Genomic DNA, 26,423 nt, shown 5'->3' on the forward strand with positions numbered 1-26,423 from the left:
AGATGGAAAGACCTTTAATTGTTAGAGAACAATTAATATATCCACTAGTTAGTTTTGTTTTTGGTGGGCTTTTTTTTCGGGGGGGGGGGGCGGAGGGGTGGTCACATGGGAAACCAATTGACGTTGGTCCCGCCTTGTCCGGTAGTGTTTTAACACTAGGCTATGATATTCACTTCACCGCCAAAGCCCGTAAGCCTCTTGCTTATTGCTGATATCGGTAAAATGAGTAAAGGTTTTAAATGAAGACAATTGTTCAGAAAAACACTAAGGATTTACGGTATACGGAATACGAAATGACCAAACTACTAAGCAAACTTTTGAAACAAACTTTGCAGTATTTAATTCAATTATCGTTAAAAAAAAAGTTAAAATTATAAGTTGAAATTATCATTCATTAGTTTTATTGATATGTTTAAACAAATGCTAAGTTGAGAAAAGGTTTCATTCTCATTATAAATAGGTATATAACACATTTTATGCTAAACGTTTGAGCGTTTGACAACTACGACGTCACACAAGATGGCACGCAGCTATCGCTTTCAAGAAATGCATATCGTAAAATTTAAAATTAAATTGCTACATAGGTTTCAAATGCAATCATTTCAACATAACTTTAGATATAAATGGACCAAGAAATACTTCGAAAGTATGAAAAAAGCTCTTTAATAAAGTTTATTAGGAGCCATGTTTATTCTTTACATTAGATATTGTTCATATGATGAACCTATGCCCTTCGGTAAGTTGCATGACTGGGAAAGGCGATTGAATGCCAGAGCTATGTAACTTTTACCTGACAGAACGTCAGTATTTCACCTGTGGTTTTGTAATAAAGAATTCTGACACTGAAAGTCAATTTAATTTTAAAATGATATTTTAATTCATATAAGTGATTTGTCAGAAATTAATAATGAGGAAAGATCGTGTGGCAACATCTGGAACAACATAAGGTACAGCTTTGAAATTTCCAACATATAGTTAGTGAATAATTTATGAAAGTGAAATCTTGTAGATTAATGAACAATAACGACTAGATATGATATTATGATGACAGTTGGTGCATAGATATGACCAATCGAACACATACATGTAGTTTATCTTCGACAAAAAATGCAATTATATATTTTTGCAATGCCCTAAAGACTGTGTGTACATATATGTTTATGCTGAGTATACAATGAATAATTAAAAGCATAGTGCACCGTTTTTCAACCACATTATACAGAAGCCTACAAAATGATAAAAATAATTACACTGTAATGAAGTTAAATTTACTTATTTTTTAGTTATGCATTTCTTTTTGTTAATAGTTTTAGTTTTGTACTTAGTTGTATTCCATACTAGTATTTTAATTTTGAGAAGTGTTGTGTGAGTGTATTTTTTTTTTATTTTTCTTATGATATTTCATTTTATTTATCCTTTTTTGAATAAATGAATCAATTTGAAATTCGTTTTCATTTTTTTATTCTTCCTAATACATCCACAAAATGCATTACATCCACAAAAGTCATTACACACATGCAATGGGAATCGTTTCTGGACAAAGCAAAACATATTGTGCAATTATGAGTCATTATTCGCAACTGATCATGACCTTCACATTAATTAACGTACTTCAAAACGTACTTCAAAACTGCAGTATTGCTCTTTGTTTTATATGTTCATACATTAATTGACATTCAGTCATAATTGCGCAAAATGTTTAACTTTGTCCAGACACAAGTTCCCATTACATGTGTATAACTGTTCTTCTTGTTTGCACACTTTTTGCGTGTTTATTCTTAATTTAAGTATGGTTAATGTTTGATACTTGATTGTTAATTTTTATCGATATCTTATCAAATAACAAAGGAAAGAACATAAATTAATTTTAATGAAATTTTGTCGTTTTGAGATAGTAGACATTAATTAAGGGGCATGGTCACGATTTTTGTCAAATTGTATTTTTCTGTTTACATTATTTACAATGCTTTAGACATTCATTTCAATTTGAGAGTCAGTCGTAGAGTTATAAGCAAGATACATGACTCACAGTTCTTTGTAATGAAAACAAGGCTCATGTCCTGTTTTTGTTTATATATATACGTTCAATTTACCAGTTAAAAATCTTTTTCAAGCTGATTTGTCTACCTTCTTATTAATTTTAAGCATAAATAAACAGTTGTGAACTTTAACACATTTAGTTCAGGCATAAAACTGAAACCTCTACTTCTACATTCAAAATGAAAACAAAAGATTTGCTAACATTGCAAAGAACATTAAACTCTGTATATTGCTTATAGCTTGACGAATGACACTCAAATTTTAGTTGCCTATTAAAAATGCTTTACTGAAGCATTTTGAATATAAAATCGAAAAAAATAATTCTAACCAAAATTGTGGTTATGCCCCTTTAAGGACTCGATGTATAATCAGAATGCAAAAGGAAAATCCATAGATGACAATGAAAAAACACACTTATATAATATTCTATAGAACTTTGCATGAAATTTTCAAAAAACTAGGTTAAAGATATAATTATTGTATTTATGGACATTTACTATTACTTTTGAAATTTAAAAAGTGTCGCTCAAAACTATAATTGAAATTTCCTTCATATTGTAATAAAGTAAATCTTCGAAGAATAAAATTTCTCTAAAAAAACCATGAAAACTATATTTCCTTGCAACTAGTAAAATTATATTTGTTATTATATTATATTTCTTCAATGGAAAGCAGAATCAGACAGAAATAGCCTGAATTTCGTTTTGTTTCGAAACATGGCTAATTTTGATATCAGACTAATTTCATAATACTGCAAAGATATTGAATGTTATGTCAATATTCATTCATTTTAAAGATACTACATTTTTGTAAGTTTACATGTATCTAGTACGAATCATTCTCATGATATAAACTTAATACAGCAACAATTTAAATAAAATAAACCCCATGATAACAAAATCCTGATATAGCACCTCGCAGAAAAAATCCAGACATACATGTATTTTGCACTTTACCTTAACAAGTTTAACAAGTTTTAAGTCTGTTTTACACTAACTAGAACACAGCTCCTTACTTCCAAATAGTATGTATCGGAAGACCGCTCCGATAGTATTATTAATATTCCGCACAGTTTCAAAGTTTATTTTTTGAAGCTCTGGTATGTGTCCTGTTTTATAGATATGTAGCCCATAGCTATGCGACCATTTGTAGTTCTGGTTATACAAAACTAATCCATGTGGATAGAATGCACAATGGTGTTCGAACACATGAATGAGATCAGGAAACTTCTGGGCTAGTTTTTCGGCCATAAGTACAGAGTTGTCTCCCCATTTTGACGGATCATAGTTATTATAACTATCGATCCATTTTTCAATGAATAACGCACCCTTTTCTGCATATATCAGCGCACTTCCAATGGATCTATCGTGTGCTTTACCCATTGTGCAATTCGAGTTCCTCAATTCATCCCCTGGTCTCAAGAAATACTCATCAGTGTCCACGTAAATGTCTCCATACTCTGGAATAGTTATAATAATTTATCTTTAAAAAAATAAAGATTATATAAGTTGGATATGATATTAGAAATAGTGCATAGCCTTCGTACGATGAATTATCTAGTAACACTAATTTAGTTGTAGTGTGTCTGAAAAAAAGCAATCTCATTAAAGATTTTTAAACAATATCTGATGAGTATGGTCACTTGAAAAGAATGTTTAAACAAGCAATAAACATTTTCTACATTCTGCATTTTTAAGCTTCCTGACAGTTTTTCACTACATATTCAATACTATTATTTGGGGTGGGGGTATTTTATATAAACTATAGCGTATGCATACTATACTGAAGTAGCATATGTATGTAGGAAAATATTAAAAGTGTCGTTAACAGGCATTAAACATTAGCCTAGAGAATGTATAGCCGGGGCGCTAGTGACTACGTAAAGGCAACCAAACCGTTTTATATAGGGAAAACGTCACCTACAGTTGATATCAAACAATTAAAAAATATTTCAATAGTTATGGAATCTTTTTTATGGTTTAAATTTTGAAGAAAAAAAATCATTATATATCATGATAGGAATTGTTACCTTGAACTCATTAAAATGGATTTTATATTTCGTGTAATTAAGAAAGCGATACCAAAATGCAATAACATTCCATCTGCTAAACAACTCGTATTTCCTTCGAAAGGGCACTAAGTTGTCTTTCATTTCTAATATTTGTGGAAAGATTAATGACGTTTGCTAATTTTGTGTGTGTTTTTATAAGAACAGGCGGACTATTTCATTATCAAAATCAGTTTATAAAATGAAAGAGCAAACGTCTGCATTTTGACAAGTATTTATGAGCTAGACAGTAAAAACCCATCAGTTAACAACAGGAAGCATAATAATAGCAATTGTGTTGTGCTTGTAAAGTCTTGGAAAGAATAGTGATGTTTGTCGATTATTTTTGTATGCTGAATATTCAATATATAATCAATAAAATTTAATAGACTGAAAGTACAAACACTTCCTCTTTTTTACAACGTTAAGGCAGTAAAAAACATTTTCATATTTCACAGTTACTTATATTCATAAGTAAACAAAAGGCAACATAATAATCGTAATACTCTAGTGTTGAACATTTTTAGGTATAAACATGAACGACACAACACTTTTAACAAATAGCTATTGTGTAATTCTCTAACTTGCAATACCAGCTAGATATTCTATTCATTAAACAAGGTTCAAAGAGGAGTTAAAGAGATGATAAAATTATGATGAACTACAAGGGATTCTATTATCTCGGACCATTTTCTTAGACAGCTGTTTATTAATACTCAATGGGAGAGACAGAAATAGAATCAATAAAAAAGAAATTTCCTATAAGGTTTTATTATACTTTCATGTTAAATACTGAAATCTGATTGTTGTAGACGCAGTTGATAATCCGTTCTATAACCCTAAGCGTTAGCAACACACTTGGCAACGGGTAACACAACGAATTGTTACATGCGCGTGAATTAGTGCGTACAGTTCGCCGTGAAATTAACTTCATTTCTATATAAAAGTAGTGAAATTTTCTCTAAAATTTAAGACATTCAGTATAATAAAATAAATAGTGCCTATTTGGGAGGGTAACTGTTGAAATTGACACCCCTCGAAAAGCATTATCAACCTATGCTTCGCGTCGGTTGACAATGGTTTCCTTGGGGTGTCAATTTCAACAGTTACCCTCCCAAACAGGCACTATTTATATAATATCAAATACCTTTTAATATTTTAAGTCGCGTGATGTCAGCTTTGTGTTGAACAAACTTGATCTTTTTTCCAGATATTAAGGTAGGAGGCGTCATTTGAACCAACACTATATTATGCACTATATGTCGAAGAAGATCCCACCACTTGCCCGAGGGTAGAAACTCGTAATAAAGAAGTATTAAGCACGGCTTTTGGTATTTATGAACACTGTAGAAACTCACAAAATAGATAAAATCAAAAGCAATGTTTCCAAACCAGATATAATGAACAACATTAGGGACTCGTTTACCATCTTCACAAGAAGTTGAAATCACTTTTCCGAGACAAGCGTCTGGGAACTTGAAAATCTGAGCGCTTGAGTTTGAATCTATTTTGATTTTTTTCACTGTCACTGCCTCATTTGAACAAGAAATGAATGTTTGAAATTGCTCATGATTCGTAGAATTAAAAATATTTTGATCTAAAACACATGGAACCGTTTTGTTAAACAACCAATCTAATCCTCCAATTGGAATAACATCTGAAAATATAAGATAGATAGATATATATATATATATATATATATATATATATATATATATATATATATATATATATATATATATATATATATATATATATATATATATATATATAGAAAAAGGTTAACACAATAAAAGATAACACAATAATCCATTTCTCTCAAATTTAATCCAGAGCGCTTTCGCCTGATCGGCTCTTCAGTGGATTTCAAATTGTAACAGAAATGTATATATATATTAACTTTAAATCATACGCGTTTATATTTAACACATTGATTTTCCGATTGTAATCATTCCCCCTTGGCAAACATGTTGATGAATGATTTGATACTTAAACTTGGTACACAAATGATTAAGATACTGCCCAATCAGTGGTTGGGATCAACATTTTGAAATGACATATTAGTACGTAAAAAAGCTAAACATGTTCCAATCTGGGTCATTATGAAGGCTCTCTTCAATTAAAAGTAAATGCATCTCGAATTTTTAGACGCCTTTTTATTAGGCAATCCTTTTTTTAGGGGGGGGGGGGACGTGATAGTAAACTGTTTAATAATTGTACTAAATTGATGGTATTTTATCAACGTGAAAACGAAAATTTAGATATTAGCAATTGACATGTCTTGGAACAAATTATTTATATAGCATCCATACTAGTATGCATGTATTGTTATCCTACATTCTATAAAGTATGGACTATCTTTCAATATCCCATTGCCTTTCTTTAATCATACATTAGCTATAAAGAATAATGTAATAAGTGTCGTTTGGAAAATGATTGACATACATATGTTGTAAATGAAGAAAATATTAGCCTTAGGTAGACTTTGAAAGATGAGTTCATTAAGAAAAGGTAATTTAATATCTGAACAAAGAATTTGTTTATAAATGGAAGGCAGATCTTTTACTTTTTTCTTTTGCATCCCTGTAGGGAACGATGTTACATGCAAGATTTATCAATATCCATATATTAAAATGTCCATCAAAATATCGATATTAAAATTGAAAAAAATGATACTTACTAGCAAGCGGGTCGGTGTAATTATCGATTGATGAATTTTTATTCATTCTTAAAAAGAGCAAAGCTGTTTCAATGTCACAGGACTCTTCCCTCAATGGTCCAGGGGGAGGGGTTGTCGTAAGGGCGGCCACTACTTTCATTTTCAGCTCTGCTGTCCGATTTTTATTTTTTGTGGCCAATTCATTTTTCATTTCAAAACTTATCCCAGGGAATTTATTCAAAGTTATTCTAAATAATGAGTCGTAATGTATAAGCTGAATATACTTGGTCGGGTTGAAATAAAATACCAAGGTGCAAGAGATAATTACAACGAACAGAAAAATTGCTCTCCAAGATCTGAAAAAAAATATAAATGAAAATAGAAATTGACTTTAAGAAAATATGCAATTACTAACTTACTATTCTATGATTAATAACAACACTGAAACATGGTTGATGAGCAAGTTATAAATATTCAAACAGTAAGTAGTATTGTAACAACGGCCTTTTTCAAAATAATTATGTAACATGCCCAGTATCTTCAGTGTTCAATGTCTTTTTTTCCAAAATGTGTCATTCAGCATTTTTATTGTCAACAATAAAATTTTTCATGTTGGACTGCCAGACTGGCGTCTGGCAGACCATTCACATCAAACTGTTAGAAATTGGAAGAAATGTAAAGCAAAATAATTATAAGAACATATATATAAGGATTTGATACTGGTTTACCATTTTATATATTTCTCTTCAGTCATGTGAAATATTTATACTCTTCTTTTATCATTTATTAATGGAGATTAGATATATCAGATAGATTAGCAACATCATAGTAACGACTGTTTCTCTAAAATGTTGTCGCTTGCAAAAGTTTACCAGCAGTATCTACGTAATATCGGATGTCTCGCCCACGAGTGTCCAAGAAATTACAGAAGTTTCTAATGAAATAAACTGTGATAGATTCATTGGTCGATGCAATCTCCTTTTTTTGCATTAATGAAAAAAGCCTGGTTTAAAACCAATTTTGTATATACTGGACACCAGTTTTTACAGCCAAAGGCAAAATGTCATAAAGTTGTATTTTAAAATAAAAAAATAGTGTAAGTTCAAAATTTACGCCGTCTTTTAAAGAGATAATAACTTAGATTTAAATCATTTCTGCAATATCTTAAATTACCTTGAATATTTACAATTGTTTACTTGCAGTAATTTGAATTTATGTATAAAGCCTTCATTCAAGTTGTTTTCTGCCGGCTTTTTGTTGTTGTTTTTTGTTTTTGTTTTGGGGGTTTTTTTTATCAAAAGGTAAGTCCGTCTATTGTTACATTGTAATCAAATCATCAACAACAAAAAGCATTATTCCAAAATATATGATGAGTTTTTTAAAGATTCCATTTGTGTGTGTAAGACGTGTAAAGGTTTTCACGAAAGATTCTTTAGTTTTAATTATCAATTAATTTCTGTCGTTGCAAGTTCAAAGTTAACTGATTGCTCATTTAAATGAAAAAAAAAATTCTAAATATATTGAGCTTTTTAAACCTTTTTTTTTTTTTATCTAGATGTGTCTTCAAAATATTTGACAGAAAACATTTTTTTTTATAATAGTACGTGTATCTTGTTGCATTTTATTTCATATTTCACTTTACGGATAAGGTTACCGCTATATCATAATACGCATGGCTCAGCAAGGTCACAGGCGCTAAATATATTCAAAAGTCTGCAAAATTGTTTGGAATACGTTACGGATTGCTTTGAGGAATCAAGTAGTTCGTGTAGAGCTGGGGATGACAATCTACCGTCAATTACTGCAGCTATTTAGTAAGCAATCAAGAGATGAACACGAGACTATATGCGCCATTTACCAAATGGGGTTTTCTGATCTGACTTGCCACATTTAAAAAAAACAGACCATGCAGATACGAAAATCATAAAACAGATATAAACTCTAATGGAGTCCGATAGGATAGAGATATACTTTATTCTGTCTGGCAAAACAGATTATTTTGACCAATAATTAACACAATCAGAAAGGTTAATATAAATACAGCACAAATAAAACGCGGACTTTTCCTGAACTATTGCAACTATTTAGGTAGATTAATTTTAAGATGACTCACGGCCTAGACAAGAAGTGCTTAAACTCATCGCTCCGTGCATTGATATAGATTATCTGCAGACGACTATTGGGTCCAGTGTTATTTGAATTATACACTTTGCAACATGTTTAAAATTTATATTGTTTGCAAATATTTATTCTATCGAAAGATGAAGATCAGAGTCCAAATGTCATACAGTGATTATTAAATTAAATTAATTTAGCGCGAATTTAAAGTCCTTCTTGCATAGAAAAACGAATTCAGAGTTGTTATAACTCGAGTTAAAATGTTATATCTATACTTTTAACTTACGGCATTTTGCAAATAAACTCATACATGCCTGCACCAGAGTAAGTGCTTACACCTTTGGTATTTCATCACGGGGCACATAATGTCTGTAATCTATAATTGAATTTTATCTGATAAGTAGTTATCGTAAAATTAATTAGAAACCTACCTTCATTTTCGATAAACAAGCCCGAATTAGCAAAAATGAAAGCAATGTGGCGGACACGCTTTGGCGGATCCAAGTCAGTGGTAGTTTGTATATCAAAATATATTCTTGCATTGAAACGATTTTGAATGAATACGTAAGTGTGAATATATATACGGGGATTTCATTTATAGTATGACATAGAAATTAAGATTTGACAAATGTTGAAATAAAATGCGCCAATTCGTTTTTGGAATGTGCGATTTTAGTTTTGATAGAAAGAACTTTCCAGAACTGGGTAAATAAGAACGCAGGTTGACTAATTGACGCAATTGCGGAAAAAGTAGGACGAGTTTAACATGCATCGGGCAGACTCCTTGGATAATGAATTTGTCTAAGTATGTGCATGCATTCGCGTTTTAATATCACGTTGCATTTCTATACCACTGAAAGATAGCTACATTTAGATTTATATTATATAAAAAATTGTGTTAATACATCTAATCTATATGAATAAATTATGTAAGCATAAAACGGAGACGTTGTATCGAGATGTGGGGGTGAATTTCAGTTTAGATTTTATTCCCATCCGCTTATTTTAATATCCAGCCATTTGATTTTAAATTCCAAAAAAAAAAAAAATAGGTTGAGAAAAAAAAAATAGAAAAAATTTGGACACAGTATATAAAAAATAAATAAAAATATATGTTTCAACATAAAAATTCAAATAATATGTAAACCGTTATTTCCCACGCTTGCGCGGGATATTATCTAGTGTTATTAATAAAAAAAACAACAAAATGATTTGCTATGATTCTGTTCAATCTGGAAAAAAGAAGATTTAAATAATTAAGTCCCGGCAATAACTTGAAAAGATATATGTAAATTTATTCTTCATGCGTGTTTTGTCTTTGAAACATGCACAATATTGTTAGATATAATATGTTCACTAGAATCTTTAGTTTGAATTTCCTAAAAAAAAAAAACATTGACCTCATTTGGATAAAAAATGATAAATAATAGTGTTAAGTAAAAGAGATGTCCTTGTTTTATCAGATTGTCTTTGCTTGACAAAATTAAAGAAATGGATGTGTTATTAAGAATCTTTCCGTCTTACAGCTTCAAGCGCGCCTCGACGTTGGCTCAGATATAATTACTTTTATTGATATGTTATTGTATTTTGTCGTAAATTTCTCTCGTTCAGCTAGCAAATAACGAACGCTACAAACAAGATGTAGATTATTTGGAACATATTTTTGAAATCCTTTCTTTCGGCTTGTTGGCCATACTGTTCTTAATAGTGTTGGGAAAAATTGTCGTCGGTGCATTTCATCAACAGCATCAGTGTGAGTACTACGAGCTTTTTATTCATACTTCGGTACAAAGCAAGATTTTGTTTTTATATTTCGAGGTTTCTTTACAATTTTTATACATCTGATAGCTGACCAAGGATAAATAATGTTTACGATGCAAATATCAATACATTTTATGTTAAAAATCTAATCGTTAGCATTTAACAATGTAAAATTTCTTAGCTTTGTGTGTTGGGACTTTCAATTGATTAGCTATTGTTAGTATAATAATTTATCGTGTAAGTATGTTTTCGTTACTTCATTTTCTTCGTTAATCAGTGGCCTGTGTTTATGTACAGATTACCAATAAACATGTCCTAAGAAAGATACTTTCTTTCACGCCCAATATGCTCTGTTGACAACGGCGTTAATGGTAATAACATCTTAAAATAAGTATCCATACACGTATCTCTTGATCAAACTATGTGGAAATTATTTCATTTCATTTCAGACTTACCAAATCTCAAGATCACCCATTTATTTTAGCTTATACAGACATGAAAGTACAAATAGGATGTTTTTTTGACTCAGTGTTAAATCGTTGTATTATTGAGATATAAATAAAGTAAAACCAGTTTAATTTGTAATATATTCATAAAGGTATATCTAATACATCCCTTTTGTTAATATACATGGAGGAACGCTGCTTTGTCAATACATATGTGTATTTTTTTCTATTGCAAATATGAACATGTTTTTTAATGTTTGTTCGTCCAAGAACATGTTTATCATAATATTTTAAAGCAGAGCATTCCAATTCTCTAGGTTTTGCCAACAGCAAAGTGTTCAAAGACTTCCAGAGGAATAATAGTCTGTCGACTGGGTTCTTTACAAAAGAACTGTTCAAAGTCGTTAAGGAAAAAATACTACGTCACTTTGTTTTGTAACAAGAGAACTTAACAAAGCCGTCTAGAGGAATGTTACTACGTTGCTTAGATTTGTACCAAGAGAACTTAACAAACCCGTTACATTTGTACCCTGTCGTTTAGCTTTTTCCGTGGTTCGGAGGAATGTTACGCCGAACTTTAGCATCAGTCCTTCAAGGCATCCGTAATAAATCGTACTACATGATTGTTTTGCTTTTTTGTAGAACGACTTTACATCGAAATGAGACCTTAAATTTCTATAGAAGTGATCCACATTTTTTCGGAGGAATGATACTCCCAGCTTAGGTTTCATTTTTACGAGCACTGTTCATGGACAGTATAGTTTGTCTTTGTATTAACCCTTATCAGGTTTTATCTACAGAAGAACTTTAAATGTCGTTTGGAGTAATATTACTCCAAACTTTAGCATGCGTCCTTTAAGGAATCTGGAAACAATCGTTTTACCTCACTGTTTAAATATCTAACCAGCATGTACTTCGATTAATTGTAAATAAATCTTTGAGAATATTAGCATTGTTCTGTTATTTTCAAATGATAATTACACAGCAGAAAATTAGACTAAAACCCGTAAAAGGTACTTTGGTTGCAGAACCTTTTAATTTGCTGTCCCTAAATTATGGAAAGTTGTAAAAGAAATTTAGCTACCTTCAAGTATAGAATGATGATATGATGGACCGAAAAATATTCTTGTCGTCTGTTGTTTCATGTAATTATATATTATCATACATGCGTAGATATGGTTAATTGCTATGATACTAAATAACATTTATGTAGTATATTGTATAAAGTATTATCGATTAAATAATAACTATCCAACACCATAGGCACTAAAAGTTGAAAATTATCATGATAATATTACTGCATAACATATAGTGGTTAAAGGATACGCTTTCTGATGCATAATCTAAATGCTGATGTCTTATAGTTACAGTTGTTAGATTGAACATTATGTTAAACTAGAAACAAGCTCATTGCAATTTTGATCATTTCCATTTAAATAATTTTTTCAATGGTTGGAATGCCGATATTACCTTTTCATGCTGTTAAATTAAAACTTAAAATCCAAAAATTAAAACAACATCCCTATACTTCGTCTTAGATTCGCTTTTTGTAAGACAAGCAGAACCAGTATCAATACTTTAAAAACACATTTTGGTAAGAACCCCTAAAGTTGTTAGAACTTGTGTTCGAACCATTTGTATATGTTTATGCAATAACATATGTTCAAACCAAACCAACCAAAAAACACAACACGTAAAGCTTACTTTTACTTATAAAAAGAAAAAAATCCCACTGGTAATAATGAAAAACCATCTATTGTGTGTAGCAGAGTTGTTATGGTAGTGTTACTATTTAAAAAAAAATAGGTCAATGACCTACTTTTTGAGTTAATGGCCATTGAATATTTTTTTTTTAATTTAAGAAAAAAAAACGTGAAGAGTATGCACTATGATTGAAACTTCCTTCATTTTGAAAAAAATACACATTGCTAATTTTTGAAAAATGAAATACAGTTCATATATGGCAGTGGTACTGAATAAATACAAAGCATTAAGTTTTCATTCACAATTCTTATTGCTATTCCAGTCCGAATTTTCTTTATTAGTCTTCAAATACCTACCCATTTTTGATTCAATTTATAAAAAAAAATGAATGATGACGATACTGTAATATTTATAGCCTGAAAACTTTGTGTATTGACTTTACTCTACTAGCATAAAATTCATGAGGTCAATGATCAAAATGCGGATGCGGTTCATTTGTCGCTTTTAAGTATTTTTCTATAGTTTTGTTGTGTGTGCCATATGCTTATCTAAATGAAAAAGTGTGATAAAACCAACAGAAAATATGCAAGGTTATGTTGAATAACAAATAATATCTTAACGTAAAAGATTACAGTACTACTAAAAAAATTAGTAAAATAATAAAATTCTGAAAATTTAATATCTGTTTTGCTAAAAGTTCAATTTTGTGTCAACCTAATTCTATAATATATATGATAAAATCGAATGTTGTGTCAAAATTATTTCATTTCATTATTACTGTTGCGTTTAGAACAAATTTTAATCACGATATTGAATTTATAACAATCCCAATCTGAGAACTCAAGCCTTGAGGAAACAATGTCCTTAAATTGTTTATTTAAATAGCTATTTATATGTACACATTATATGCATAGTATACATGCATGGTTTAAAATACCCTAAACTGAAGAGAATTAAGAATGCAGTCATTGAGTCTACATTTTACCGAATTTGTAAACAAAAAACAAAAAAAAAAACAAAAAAAAAAAAACCACACACACACACACACAAAAAACCCCACATTGCAGGTCTGAAAGTTTGTGCATTTGTCAATAGCAATCTATCAATAAACAGTTTGTTCATTTCCTTCGATTGCTAAGACTACAACATTATTGATAAACACTGACAGCGTTTTAACATGCGTATTTATATCACAGACGATTTATTCAATTACCTTTCTATATTTTTGTATGTACTAAATAATTCATAAATTGATAATGAAGGCTGTTACATGTAATATATTCCTTTGTAGATGATTTAATAACTAATTAAAACGCAAATCGCGGTGCGAGATATAATACATATCGCCGGTAACGGGCGCGTCCTTAATCATAATGAACCACAATGAACCACAATAATACCACAGCAAACCACAATAAACTAATATTAAGTGAACACATTCATAAAATATTGTTTACTATAATGTAAAAGTACCATATTTACAATTTACAGGTAATTGACAATGTATGAATTTGCATTCACATTGCTGACAGATTCAAAGTTGCCATTCCAATAGTTAATATAAGCTGTGTTATTTTGGTTTGCTTCCTAACATGATTTTATGAAGATTCTTTAAAATGTCACGAGGCCATGTTTTATTTGACTAATTTGAGCAAATTAAAGTCATTTTATGCTCTATATTGAAAGTAGTACTGACATACCTGCACTCATTTCTTCTTTTTTGACCGTGGAAAAGTATATAAAAATAAGATTTTAAAGTGCGATTGGCAGTCGTTGGTTAGAAACTATATTTTATCACAAATAAAATGAAAGATCCAATATAAATTATATACTTTTTAAATATAGTTTCGGTTATCTTCCATCTAACGTGGAACAAGAAATAGCTTTCCAAAAACATTGACAAACTAAACAAAATTATTAAATGGCAGCATGCATGTATCAATTAGGCATATCTTATCAGAAATGAAGTTTAATTTACGCTGTTGATCATAATTTTATAAATGGCACGTGCAGAATAAAGAAGAAAGTAGTCTTTTCCTCGCTCTAGTGCATTTAAATGCATATCACTTGAAATTAAATTATTTCAATGATGTAAATTATTTTAGGAATGTACATAAGTCAAATAATTGCATCTTTTTAAATTGTATTTGTTATATCAAAATGCAAAATCAAGTGAGATACATTTTTTTTAATTTGCCAATCATAGGAAATAGGGAATGATATTCAAGCAAGTCGCATTGCTTTAAAAGTGCGTGTGTGTGTGTGTGGTGGGGGTGGGTGGGTGGGGGATTTCTTCCATATATTAACAACAATATACTGGGGATGTCACAATGTCTGGGAAGAATTCTTACTTTACATTAAGTCAAACTTTGATACCCATACCCACACACAATTTATATTGTAATTAATATGTTTTACGGTGCTACCGTTCTGGCGAGAACTACACATACCTTGCATCATTGTCAACCTAGTGTTATTTAGGTTCAACGAACGTCAGAGAGAGAGAGAGAGAGAGAGAGAGAGAGAGAGAGAGAGAGAGAGAGAGAGAGAGAGAGAGAGAGGGTGTGTGTGTCCGGTTCCTGTTTGTAGGTGTGTAATTTCCCACTTTTAAATTTAATGGTTTGACTATATGCAATATCTACATAAATTTTTTAACTGTTTATTTTTTCTCTTTATTTCTTTTTATTTAGTTCAAGATATCTTATTGTTTATTTCCTCCCTACTGATATAACGTTACTCATATATAGCCCGCGATATAATGAGAAGAGAGTATACTTACCTGCCTACTGTACATGCATGCACAATTAGCTTAAAAATGAATCGATATGGCAGTAAAGTATGGCTCTTGCCAGTATATATTTAAATAATCTCTATATTAAAAAAAACACAAATCATATGTCAATGAGACAGGTATCGCAGTCTATATTGAAATAGCAAGTACACGCATAACAGATGTTTGATCCACCTCTAAATTTATTGCGGGAAATATAGCGCGAGGGCACTGTGACGTCATCCATAACTTTGTTCGTCTTTGTTTACGTATCTCGACTCAATACGAAGGTATGGAAGCAACTAACAAATCTCTTGAGTCTCGCCAAAGCTTATGCAGTACTCTAAACGTGTCTTCCAACCTTAAGACACCGTAAATTATGAGTTAAAAGTCGGCCATTTTTGGCATAGCACCACGGGTGAAAACATTAGAGTATTATGGGACGTAGACAAAAAATTTTGTTTGATGAACTGTAGGTTTAGCTCGTTCTTTTTCCTGCGCACACTGGTTCTTAGAGCTCGCTTCGCTCGCCGGCGCTGGGCGCCGGCGAGCTGCGCTCGCTATGAATAAAATCATGTGTAATTTTTTTCAAGACAACTAGTCTAATTTTTGCCTTTTTCGTCAGTGCTAGTTCTATAATATCTGGCTGTATCAAAACAGTAATTCGATAGACAAGTTTAAAAAGGTTATTAGTGTTTGCACGTTCTTATTAACAAAGGGTCACTGTATCTTTCTTCTCGAGAATATTTCAATTCAAAATCTGCTTAATAAAGTTTATAATTATAGATGATTTGGTCGAGTTATGTTGTATTGTCATCCTGTTTTGTTCAAATGGATCAACCAAGGTAGTTCTATATTTGTTTATAACTGTTGTACTGTACATTTACATGTATAAAGGACACAAATCTAATCCAAAGAAGACGAGTTAATCAAACATTTTCAAATGTCTTTTGAAGTGACTGATTTCTTTAAAAATTAAACAATACGATGACTAAGCAAAATATATTAAGCTTTGAATAATAATTTCTTCATTATTATATGATATATCGTTTAACATGAAAAATGCATTAACAAACTGTCATATATAGATTTAGTATATAGATAGTATTTTTTAATTCATGCTTTACACATTTATAAAGTACCTCCATATAAGCATTTCAATGCAATATAAGATTGTTATATCTAAATAAAAGAGTAGTCATCTGGAAGCTGTATTTCTGTCACCCCTTTTTATACAGACTGTGACACGGGCTACACCCCATGTAGAGGAGGAGATATTCCGGCAACACCTTTGCTTAAAGGGCACCCGCCAGCTGTGTTCATGTTGGAACAATAATCTCGATAATCTAAATAAATTAGATACCATAACACTACATATAACCCCTAGTGAACTTTTATAAAATAGTACTAGGGTCGTTATAATGTAGTGGTGGACTTTTTAATTGGACAGTTGTGTATTACTGGAAAATTCAGTTTAATTACAATTTATTGAACATATGTTATTCACACATCTTCCAGTAATGAAAAAACTTACGATGTCTTCGTTACAGTAAATCAATGGGGCATTTAAACATGTGTACGTTCAGCTCTACAGGCACATGCACTGTCGTCTGGGCGACGGCCTATATACAGCTAGCAACTCTGCTAGCAATCGGTTACCTTAGTCTCGGAATGCACAGTTTTGAATCAAACGAGTAAAATAAAGTCCAAGAGGATCATTTCCATAAAGGGAAATTTACATATCAATAAAAACATTTGGGAATTTTATGCGTATTCATTTTTGCGCCTTTCATGTATCAGTCATTTACTAGAAGCCATTTCATAACCTATTAAACGTTCACATCCCCGCGAAAATGGACCGAACCGGCTAAAAAATGTTTCTGCAAAAACTGATTATATAATCAACAGACTTCAAATTCAAAACTACGGATGAAATCTTACAATGTTTTTTAATAACATTGCCTCAATAATGTATTTCTTTACAAGATATTGACACAAAAAAGAACACTCAACCTTTTTATATTAGGAGCCAGCTCATTTTTCATTGTACTGAAGAAAGGTCATGGTGAGACCCACAACTTTAAAAATGCATCTCATAACAAATTATTTCTAAGTGGACAAACTAGAAGGAAAATACGTGATTGTTTTTTCAATCTTTTCAAACCTAAACTTCAACACCTATACCACTCCTTTTATTTGCATTTATATAACAAACGGATAGTATCTGGCAATTTTTTCAGATATTTTTGTAACGAATATTAATGTTTATAAATTTCATTGTAAATAATATAAATATTTATTGTTAAAATGCCATATCAGATTGTTATATCTAAATAAAAGAGTAGTCATCTGGAAGCTGTCTTTCTGCCTCCTCTTTTTATACAGACTGGGACACGGGTTACACCCATGTAGAGGAAGAGACATTCCGGTAACATCTTGGCTAGGGCACCCGCCAGCTGTGTGCATGTTGGAACATAATCTCGATAATCTAAATAAATTAGATACCATAACGCTCCATATAAACCATTATGAACTTTACTAAATTAGTACTAGGGTCGTAATAATGTAGTGGTGGACTTTATGATTGGACAGTCGTGTATTACTGGAAAATTTAGTTTAATTACAATGTATTAAAATATCTTATTCACACATCTTCCAGTAATGAAATAACTTACGATGTCTTCGTTACAGTAAATCAATGGGGCATTTAAACATGTGTACGTCCAGCTCTACAGGCACATGCACCGTCGTCTGGGCGACGACCTATATACAGCTAGCAACTCTGCTAGCAATCGATTACCTGAGTCATGGAATGCACAGCTTTGAATCAAACGAGTAAACTAATTCAAGAGGATCATTTTCATAAAGGGAAAATTTATATATCAATAAAAACATTTGGGAATTTTATGAGTTATCATTTTTGCGCCTTTCATGTATCAATGCATTTACTAGAAGCCATTTCATAAATTATAAAACGTGCACATTCCCACGAAAATAGTCTGAACTGGTTAAAAATGTTTACGCAAAAACTAGTTATATAATTAAACAGACTTCAAATTCAAAACTAAGGATGAAATCTGATAATGTTTTTTTAATAACATTGCCTCAATAATGTATTTCTTTACAAGATATTGACACTAAAAAAGAAAACTCAACTTCCTTATGTAAGGAGCCAGATCATTTCTCTTTGTACTGAAGAAAAGTCATTGTGAGACCCATAACTTTAAAATTGCATCACATAACAAATTATTTCTAAGTGGAAAACTACAAGAAAAATACGTGATTTTTTTCTCAATCTTTTCAAATCTTAATTTCAATACCTATAAACTCCTTTTATTTGCATTTATGTAACAAACGAATAGTATCTGTCACTTTTTTTTTGGTACTTATTTTCAAACCAGCCAATCTTTGAGACTGCCAGTCATTGTTAAGACTTGACAAAAAGGTACGTAAAAAAATAAAGGGGAACATTTTTAAACCGGATGGGGATTTTAATGAAGTAAAATATGATATGACAACATCGTGTTGCATGTGTGTTATCACACCTGAAGAATTTGAAAATACATTGGTGAAAAAAGAAATATATTAAGCATCAAAGTTAGCTTCTAGAAGAAAAAAACAGTTGAAAGAGATCAATTGGTTTATGCATAAGGTGAACTCCTGACGAGGCGTGCCTTATTACAATTCAAAAATGACATGTGCTATTAATACCGCCGAAACACTATTAACTAACTATGACATATAAGTAATTGACCAAATGCTTTATTTAGAGTGTCGGGTTCTAATAAGTTTAAGACATGTCTGGATGTTAGGATGCCGTGGTTTTTTTTGCACAAGAATTATAGTTAGGTCTTCCTTTATGAACGGAAGACCTTCACAAGGTGAATTTGGAAATTTCAGTTTACAGTATACAGTCAGTTTACCGTCAATGAAAAATAATTTTCCTAACACAATACCCCCTTACACCAACACATAAAAATCTTGACTTTTTTCCTTTTTTTAGTTTGGTTAAAATGAAATACTTGTCATAACACAGGGTTCTACATCTTAATTGGCAAATGAAACATTTGAAATGAATTGACACAATTTGCAATGATATCAAATATCATTCATAGTTTAAAAAAAACCATAATATTATAGATTATAAATGACAAGATCATAATTACTCATTAAGAAATATAACTCACCAATTTTCTTGATTGAAAGAAAACAAAATGAATTCTATCAACCTAGCAATAGATAAAAGATAATAATTTATGTAATGAAAACTTAAATCATTGCAAATATATTAAATAACATTCAAGTTAACGTTATAGAAAGGAAAAACAAATCCATGAACATTTAAAATGAGTGTCTTTATTCTTTAAGCATCGGATGGAGAGTGTAAATTCATCTACCATCCGGCTTAATTCGGAATTGCTCTCATTGACCAATCATGATGCTTGATTCAAATGCCCAGCGGCTAATTTCACCGAATATCTTTTACGAGTTGACACTGACTACTTAAGGCAGAAAAAATATGATGAATTAAATAGGACGAATTTCGATGTGCAAAGCCGAATAAGCCGAATAAGTTTACTGATTTTATAAAATAAGATTATTCTCGCTAGCGTCACTCTGGTAGCGCAATCAATTCATCTCAATAAAATAAAAAAAGGTACAGTTTATTTCAATATTTGCCCTTTAATTCAAAAGCTGTTTAAATCTGATGAAAATACACATATACCATCTTAAATGTATATAAAATACTAAATTATACTCTTTTATCTTGTTTCAAAAAACTATAATCATTTCAATATTTAAGCAAATTTCTAAGATTTCGTCAAATTGATGAAAACGGCACATTTTTTAAAAAGGAAATTGTGTTCACAGACGTCCCAAATAACAAAATTGATATATTTTATGTGATTTCACATGCTAGAGTTATAATGTGAGTTTCATAGTGGGCGACAGCTGCGGACATAGTTTTCTATTAAAAAAACAACTGAAATATAAGTGTCTTCTGCTCAGTTTTACGGAAAAATTGAATTCAATGATAAAATGAAGATGTACTACAGAAAGTAAAGAAGTGAGAGGTGTTAAGATAGGAATAAGGCGTCATTTTTGAGAGCTGGAATTATTGTAAATAAAAGCATTTATAATACAAATTTGATTAATTTTGACTGTCTAATGGTTATGTTTTACATGTAATATCCGTTTTTATCCGTATTGTGTGTGTGCTGATTGCTGTATGGTTTAAACAAGCCCAAAGTCGACCTATAAACGCTATGGGTAACTAGTAAATATTTTTAGTAATTGTTAGTGCTTGGAATGAACTTTTAGACGAGACAAAGGATATGTTTGTAAATGAAAAATAACAAACGAGTCATTGGTGTTGAGTTGAACATTGAGTTCTATGGATAATGATATGGTACAATCATTTCCGAAGCAGAAATATTTTCATTGACTCGCAATCGAATCAACTTAGAGTAAATATCTTATATTTTATTAATTAAGTGTATGCTATGCGTTGCACCTGTTGACGCCTCGCCGTAACATTTATAATAGTTTTTGTATTAGATACATGCAACGTTGATATTCTAGTCTTAGATTTGTGGAATAAATATAGAGCTGGGTGGAACATACATGTCCATTGTATATGTTATATTAATTCTGTCACCATTTATAAGGAAACGATGTAACTCTTTTATGTCTATTGGGATATAAATACGGGTTGGTCATGCGATCATATTCAATTAACCCCACTTAATACAACAAAAAGATAATGCATGTCAGTTCAGTTTTACCATTTGTACGTGCTAGACCTTAATAAGTACAGTACCGATCAGACCAAACCTATCAAAAAGTAAAATATATATAAACTCAGAGTTAACTTCCGATGTTTCCTAGAGAAGACCTAGAGTAAACCAAGAGACTTAACCTCGATCAAAAGTATATCCTTGAGGCAGACTGCTACATCTGTATTTGAAATATACAAGGGATGGGTATTTTAGGCTGTAAGATAACTAGATAAGAGACGTTGAAAGACCTGTCTGCTTCACATTTCAATGTTTATATAGAGGACAACAAAAGCAAACCGCGGGTAAAAGCAAAGTAAACCCCGGAATGACCCAAAGTAAACCCCGACTTGACACAAAGAAGAAGTGCACTAAAGCAATAGAGAATGCACCCCTTTTCAGTGCCGTGTTTATGAAGAAAATATCAACAAATTGCGTTTTTCCATGATATTTAAGCACTGGTGGATACCTCTGATTTATATGCTCGCATAATCTTACCAAAATTAGCATATATTTTTAACAATTGAGAATTTTTAAATGTCTATAGATAATCTAAATCCGTACCGAACCTATTTGAATTGTGTCTATTTAAATAAGAAGTAGGAGACATATAAATCGACATTATTTTATTGACTGACTGATTTGCACGTTTGCTGAATTGTAAATTATGCATTATTTTAGGTCAGACAAAAATCGAATAAAACTTTGAAGTTGCATATTACAAGTACCATAGTGATCAAACAAACATTCCTGACCACAAAACGTCGACGGAAAGCGATTCAACGCGCTTCAGTGTTTAACGGTGAACACATTTGACAAGACTACTTGAATAGAACCCATGAGACTACTGTATTTTAAAAATGTATTTCTTACGTGAGTTCAAGCATGGGTAACGGAGGTCATACATGTTGCTGCCACTTGCTATAGGAAAAACCTTGACATAATCATATTTCATATTTAAGGTACCAGTCTAATGCTGTACAAACGTCTTATTTTCAAGGAGTTTCTTTTTTAATGTATCATGTATTTTTCGTCTTTTCACAAGTTTGTACACAGTGAGGCTGATAGTAAAGGCTTTGAATTGAATGCCCGTCCTCGATTAACTATATAAAATCACGAATGTCGACTGACCCCTACTGTGTTATTAAATTAGTGCTTTTTGTGTACATTAAATTCAGCGCTAAAACCTGCTGATTCTTATGATTGGTTTAAACTTCAAAAGATGAGTTGAGATAACATTTTACCGGGACTCAAAAATGCACTTTTCTTTTCAAAAAGTACACTCGGAGTAAACTCCAAGTGAACCCCATGAGTAAACGGGTTTAGTTGAAGTTTACTCCGGTGTAAGTCTGGGTCTGATCAGTATTGTAGCTTGTATAAACTCCGACTTCCCAAATCACTTTCAAATTACCAACATTGGTGGCTGGATAGGAAAGTCATGCTTAACAGCACATGGCTTGCGTATCTTAACCTGTGCGCCTGTCAAGTGCAATCGCTCGCTTTTTTCCAACATCCCATTATTTCAAAGAAAAAAATGTGCTTATTAAATCAAGAGAACTGGAAAGTTTTGCATAGGTTTGCTGTTTATTACCCGTATTCAAAAGTTATTTTAAAACGAATTGTCTCACAAATGCCTTGTTTGGTGGATCTTGTAATTTTATTTTGGAAATTGGCGTGTCTAGAAATACTGGTAGATAGTAATAGCACATAACGTAAATGAGCACATTTCACACTTGGGGTCACTTGATTTAGATCCAGTTATAATTATTGTCCGAATATTTTTTTATCATACAAAATAACACTATAAAGCGGTTTTTTTCTATATCAGTGACGGTATAAGTTTATTTTTTTAAAATATCAACAGACAACTCGAATTTGTCGCTATTTAGTATGAAAGGCAAAATAAAGTGAACAGTTTTTACACTGGGAGCCATTAGTTTTAGATACATTATCATTAATGAAACTGAAAGACACAGTTCAGATATCCGGACGCTTCACCTTTCCGGGCGATTGGACTTGGTAAGCGTCCGGATAACTGAGGCTCCACTAATATAGATACATACGAGTTAATGAGAAAAAATATTTTAAGATATATATTTATATTATATATTCTTATATAATGTCTATATCCTATCTATATGCAATTGTTAATGCAAAATTAAAAAAAAAATAAAAAAAAATGGCACCATGCTATTAGTGCCAAGAAAGTTATCTGCAGAACATCTGGATAAGTTGAAAATGTCCCCGTAGCATTGTTCACAAATCAAACAAAACTGTAGAACAGCTACAAGAGCCTTTTACAACAACCACAATGGCGACCACAGAAGACCACAAAAGATAAATGACATTCAATTTGGTGTTCAACAATAATAAAGATTTTGAATGCTGTATTCTGTTTTTGAAACTGGTTACACACCAACGACCCAGAAATACAAAATTCTATGCAGGGGTTAAAATTGATGTCAACTTGTTTGGCAATCCTTGCAATATTGCACGCTGCTATGCATGCTACATGTACTTCGGATTTACAACCAATAATATAACTGTTGTGAGGTTGGCTCTCAATTTTACGGCCTTATTCAAAACACATGCATGCTACACTACTCCTCAACATATCAGACATCAATTATTAATGACCATACCAGTGGAGAATAACATCCACACAAATCCGTTCATTAAATATTGAGATAATTGGCATAAACATAAACAAAAGTATCATAAAAAATATTTTTGATAATTTATAAATATCAAAATGAGACAAATGTGTGGATCATGCCGTTGTCGCCAAAATCTATACATTCCCTAAATCAACCAGTTTCTTTTTTTAATGTTTTGTGTGCACAGTGTGTGTGGCGGCTTCAAAGTGGTATTATTGCACCACTTACCCCCTCGTAGCGTTCACCCTGACTGGATTTTAGAGAGTAACCTTTAGAATTCAATTTAATTTTACATTTATGACGGTGGGTCGGAAGATCATAAAAGCACAGAGAGATTTAACCAAGGTGTGATACATATGTCTGTCTATTCATTCTATTGTTGTTAATATCATTAAATATAACAAAGTAAATATTAAAGCTTCAAAAAATATATGCAATCAAATTTTTGAGAGGTAATCTTTTCTGAAGCCCAAAAAATGGTACTGTGAACAAATCGACACGCTATCACACGTTCTTTTGATTTTATTGAATAAGTGTTTTTCACTTAATATTAACAATGCCAAAATATCATAAGGCGAAACAAAGACGAAGCCATACTCTACATCGACCCTGGATATCGCAATTCAACCAACCATCCTGTGGCTCGTTTTTTTAAAACGACCCATGTTTCAGACCTAACTTTAATCTAGTTCAGTAACTTTACACCGAGACTACATCAGGCGTATATTGCATTTCATAAAGCAGTGTAACTAGAGGCATTATGGATATGGCATTAATCCGTTACAAAAGCATATTAATCATATTGTTTCTATTACGCAGTTAAAAACAGGTGTATGAATCTTATGAAAACGCGGAACAATATTTGAGAAATTAGCCATGTTATATTACTTGAAGGTATATGTGGTGTATTTTAAGTGAATAACAGTAAAAGGATTTGATAATTTGCTTCATTATTTTACTAAAATATAGAAATTCCACATAAATCACGCTGTATAAGTCAATTGCATAACAGTGATGCAAGAAAAAAAATTCTATTTTTTTAAATGCTCTAAAAAGTACAAAACAAATTTCTAATAACCCGTTTTAAATGAGTCACATGATATACATTTCGGTCTATCAACAGAATGACAGCGTAGAATAACGGCATTAATTTATTAATATTTTCACTGTTAATATATGCAACATGGTAAAATCATTTTTAAGGCATTATTATAGTTGAAATATATGAGAAATGTTAATATATTTTTTTTTGATAATTATGAAGTCCGAAGTGTTTACATTATTTTGAACATATTGTGATTTTGAATTTTTTGGTGGGTTTAAAATTTTTTTATAAACGGTGCTATATTGTAATTGTGTTTACATCAATCCAATATATTAATTCATAAACAATTTAAAAATTGTCAGACCTTTGTCGTTCTTTGCCATTGCGTCTTTTAAATGAAATGAAACACAATTAAAGCATTTTTGTTTCTATCTTTTCAAAATGCATTGTGTTTTAGCAACAGATAATATATATATATATATATATATATATATATATATATATATATATATATATATATATATATATATATATATATATATATATATATATATATATATAATTAATATTTAAATTGAAAATTCTGTAATATTTATAAATTCGTTAATATTCGTATATAGTATTTTTGTAATTCTTTAATTTCAAAATATTTTACCTTGTACATTTGCCTGTCATGATAATCCGAAAAATTAACTCTGTACTTAGCAAAGGTATGAATAAGTATATTCCTTTAAGTTCAACACCTGTAAATAGGCTGCGTCACCCAGGTACCCGGTTTAAAAACCCTTCAATTCGGTTACAACCGATTGCACACGTGAAACACGTGGGCGATGTATAATATTCCTTTCATGCATTTATAGGGGAGGGACAAAGACAGAAAAAGTCGCCTTTTTTCAAGTTAAATAGACCGGGTCGAACCGGTATACCTCACGGCTGAACGTCTTTTTTTTCTTACAGATATAACCTTTTTCAAACATTTTTGCCCGGTCGTAGACTTTTATTCAAGTCAACTTTTTAAATGGAAAAAATATAAAGATTTGAGCTTTTCAATTAATTTGATTTTTTTCACTTTGCCGTCAACCATTGTTCTTTATTCTCAAACAGTTATATTAAGATGTTTCTAGATAAATAGTAATTGTCGTCTTAATGCCCGATATATATATATATATATATATATATATATATATATATATATATATATATATATATATATATATATATATATATATATATATATATATATATATATATATATATATATATATATATATATATATATAAATAATCCAAAATGAGTAAAGTTAATCCACACAAGTAATAAATAATAAAAAATAACAGAAAGCCGATTCAAAACTCTACCGGTTTCATTATAATCTTCAGGAGTTTATATATATATATA

The 26,423-nt window shown here is 31.0% G+C and overlaps 1 protein-coding gene across 4 annotated transcripts; it reads right to left on the reverse strand.

Annotated features, from left to right (window-relative positions):
• Positions 1–848: 848 nt before the first annotated feature.
• Positions 849–25,830, reverse strand: LOC117687631 (uncharacterized). 4 transcript variants are annotated; one of them, XM_066083682.1, is made up of 5 exons: positions 25,680–25,806; positions 25,389–25,412; positions 6,768–7,102; positions 5,235–5,744; positions 849–3,499 (listed from the first exon to the last, which is right to left on the reverse strand). In XM_066083682.1, exons 1-5 carry the CDS (start codon positions 25,697–25,699, stop codon positions 3,033–3,035), a joined length of 1,356 nt encoding a protein of 451 aa, XP_065939754.1. In that variant the 5' UTR covers positions 25,700–25,806; the 3' UTR covers positions 849–3,032. The 4 variants fall into 4 exon arrangements, with proteins under 4 accessions (XP_065939754.1, XP_065939761.1, XP_065939759.1 ...); XM_066083689.1 differs by lacking the exon at positions 25,389–25,412 and adding an exon at positions 7,278–7,400 and having other exon boundaries at positions 25,680–25,695; XM_066083687.1 differs by lacking the exon at positions 25,680–25,806 and adding an exon at positions 7,278–7,400 and having other exon boundaries at positions 25,389–25,405.
• Positions 25,831–26,423: the final 593 nt, after the last annotated feature.

This window comes from Magallana gigas, chromosome 1 (genome assembly GCF_963853765.1).
Source record: "Magallana gigas chromosome 1, xbMagGiga1.1, whole genome shotgun sequence".
NCBI classification, from domain to species: domain Eukaryota; kingdom Metazoa; phylum Mollusca; class Bivalvia; order Ostreida; family Ostreidae; genus Magallana; species Magallana gigas.